Source organism: Dysidea avara, chromosome 8 (genome assembly GCF_963678975.1).
Source record: "Dysidea avara chromosome 8, odDysAvar1.4, whole genome shotgun sequence".
Classification (NCBI taxonomy): domain Eukaryota; kingdom Metazoa; phylum Porifera; class Demospongiae; order Dictyoceratida; family Dysideidae; genus Dysidea; species Dysidea avara.
In genome coordinates, this window is record NC_089279.1 from 10,097,662 (window position 1) to 10,100,977 (window position 3,316).

Sequence of the window (3,316 nt, forward strand, 5' to 3'; positions counted from 1 at the left end):
AGTGATTTGTTTAGGTTCATCCACTTAAAAGGTGACATAAGAAAAGACAATTACGTACAGATTCATGCAGAACAAACGCTGCATATTAAGCTCTGCATTATGCAGAGCTGACTTCAAGCTTTGGTCCTCACTTATGGACTAAAATATAGATCACTTGTAAACCACTATACCTATTAGTTTAATACTGAAGTACTGAACCAAGCTTAAATACACATTAAGGTTCTCTCAAAATTTAATGAAAGGTCATAATATAATACACTAATGAACTAGCTATATCTTTAACAGGTTGCAGTCAATGCATGAAACATATCATCGAATGTTCATAATCATTGGTACATACTTAGTGCTGTATATATTTATGATTTACAATCATCACTCTGATCACTGAGACAGAACAACATCACAAAACTAGCCAGCTGATACTGGGGCAGTTTACTGCATGACAACTACTACCTTAGACAAAATGTAAAATTTTAGTTAATATGAATTTATATATTAACAGATAAAACTTGCAATCTCTCACTAACTACATATGCAATCTCAAAACTAAGATAGATATATGTGTATATTAATAGCCTATATCAGTTTGTGATAGACCACTATAAAACAACTTGTACTTATTTGGTGTTGGACAATGTTTCACAAAATCACATCTAGAAGCCATATGCATTCAAACAATTTGTGGGTTTTCAATTGCACATTGTGTGGTATTTGTTATATATACACAAGAGTGGGTAGCTTTGAGCATGACCACAATGTGATTTAAAAGTGTACATGTGTGGGTGCATTTCCTCTAAACCATCTGGCCTTTATAACATAACAATAATGAAGTCACTCCACTGACTGGTATAAATGCAGCAGTGATAGTTCAATGCTCATCATCAGTATCACAACAACGTGAGAGTTAGAGTTGATAGAGAAGTCAGGTGCAGTATGAATATGATTTTGGAGAAGTTGAGTTTTCTGATTCTATCACTATCACTGGTCACTGGTCTACCAGTAAAAGATTTTCAGTTGATGGCTGCAATTGATGACAGTGAAGTACACAACAGAGAAGTGAGGTCATTGGCTAATGGACTAGGATGGCATCTTGATAGGATCGATCAACGATCACTACCACTGGACAAAAAATACTCTCCAATGGCAAATGGTAATTGTATAACATCATTGCTAAGTGTACATATTATTAGGCGCAGTATGCATGTAACCCGGCAAGTCTGCTTAATATCTGAATATATATGAGTCACTATTACAATATCAATCCTTGTAGGATCTGGAGTTGACATTTACGTGTTCGGTGAAGGAATAGACTACAATCATGGAGAATTTGAAGGTAGAGCATTTGATGGAGGATTTAAATGGCTCGCACGTTCTAAGCAACCAAATGATTGTTCTAGTAAATTTTTTGGGACACATGTTGCAAGTTTGGCTGTAGGAAAATCTGTTGGAGTGGCAACCAAAGCTAATGTGTATAGGTATGAATTTTTAATCATGACACTATTTCCATGCACACACATACACATGTTAACATGTATTCAAGTATTATAACTGCTATTTCATCTAGCATCAACGTGCTAAACTGTCGACTGTCAGGATTCTTCTCTGAAGTGATCAGAGGAATAAATTATGTGATTAGCAGTGCAAAACGTACAAAACGTAGATCAGTAATTGCACTACCTCTGATTGGACCTATTACTGGAGCCATTGATGATATCATGGAAGAAGCTGTGAAAGAAAACATTGTGCTTGTAGCATCTGCTGGTATGGATGGAAAACTGTAGCTTACGCCTAAATACTTGTGCTGTTCTTATAGGAAACTTCTTACGAGATGCCTGCAGCTATTCCCCCGCCAGTTCTCCACACGTAATCACTGTTGGTGGAACAGCAGAAGATGATGGACTATATTCCACATCTCGTTTTGCTGGATCAAACTATGGGAAGTGTGTGACCTTGTATGCTCCAGCACAATATACCACTGCTGCTGGTGATAACAATAGCTACAGGTGAGATGAACTGTATTAATCAGTTTGATATCCATATTTCCCTTTTGTAAAAATCCTTTCTGTTTAAAGCGTTTCTTCTGTACAGCCATGCAACAAAATTGTCAAGCTATCATGTCTCATTATTTTCTTCTTACATACTTATCTAGGACACTTAGTGGTACATCACAGTCTTGTGGAATAGTAGCAGGAGCAGCAGCTCTAGTATTGGAAAAATTCCCACATTATACTCCTCAACAAGTCAAAGAGTACCTCATAGATCAGTCAGCACCAGGGGTAGTTCAAACAAGTTCTAGAAGGTACAGTGTAAGACCAAACAGATTTCTTTATGTTGGAGAAGAGGGTAAGTGATATTACTGTATGTACTGTATACTGTTGTGTATGGCTGTATGTAATCACAATTAATGTCAGTTAACTATAGTATTCAAAATAGAGAATAATGTGATATTACTTTTAATTTATAGATGCTGGTTTTGATGGAAGTGGTGGATTTGATGGAAGTGGAGATCTTGGAATAATAATAAATTAATTAACAGAACTATTTGTATTGTCAAAGAGCAATGTAATATTGTTATACAGTATGTGTTTTGAAAAGGAACAAGTACAATTAAATTACACACTAACACGGGAAATCAATTGAAAATTTGCTGTGAAAAAGAATTAGTTTAGTTATATAACATTTTGGAAAATAATGTGTCTTTGTTATGAGTCCATGGCCAGTGCTTACTTTTAAGGGATCTAAATATGGATGTATGTGTATTAATGACTTTTCAAGTTCTGGTCTCAACTTAGGGTGGATCATAACAAAATTGTAATAGTTAAACTGCAACATCACAAATGAACATATCAGACAATTCAATGTATTTTAATGTCATTCAGCTACAGTATGAAAATGTACTGTTTGTTCAATTAGAATTTTAAAAATAAAACTGATTCTACAAAAACCTGTTAATTTTAGCAACTTTTATATGATCACCTGTATAGCACGTATATCACATAGGGGGTGGGTGGGTGGGAGGGTGCGGAGGGGAGAGGTGGTGGGCCGCCCACGCACAAGAAGTGGTTGACAGTGAAAAAACAGTCTATAAGTATCATGCAACTGTTTAAACATATATGTTCTTTGATATTGTATATGCATTAGTTTGCCAGTGATAGTTAGGCCCCTATTCGGTGATTATTAGTTTCTCATCCAGCCTTTCTAATTATTATGATGCGGGTGGGAGGGTATTACCATTATGCCATTATTTTATAATATTAACACGCTGATGTACAGACCTTGTCCAAATTGTCTTTCTTTCTTACTACAAACATTTCCT

At 35.6% G+C, this 3,316-nt stretch overlaps 1 protein-coding gene across 1 annotated transcript; it reads left to right on the plus strand.

Annotated features, from left to right (window-relative positions):
- LOC136263587 (extracellular serine proteinase-like) lies at nt 1-2,625 on the plus strand. Its single transcript, XM_066058212.1, has 6 exons — nt 1-1,150; nt 1,271-1,475; nt 1,565-1,761; nt 1,814-2,003; nt 2,150-2,343; nt 2,465-2,625. Exons 1-6 carry the CDS (start codon nt 934-936, stop codon nt 2,527-2,529), a joined length of 1,068 nt encoding a protein of 355 aa, XP_065914284.1. The 5' UTR covers nt 1-933; the 3' UTR covers nt 2,530-2,625.
- Nucleotides 2,626-3,316: the final 691 nt, after the last annotated feature.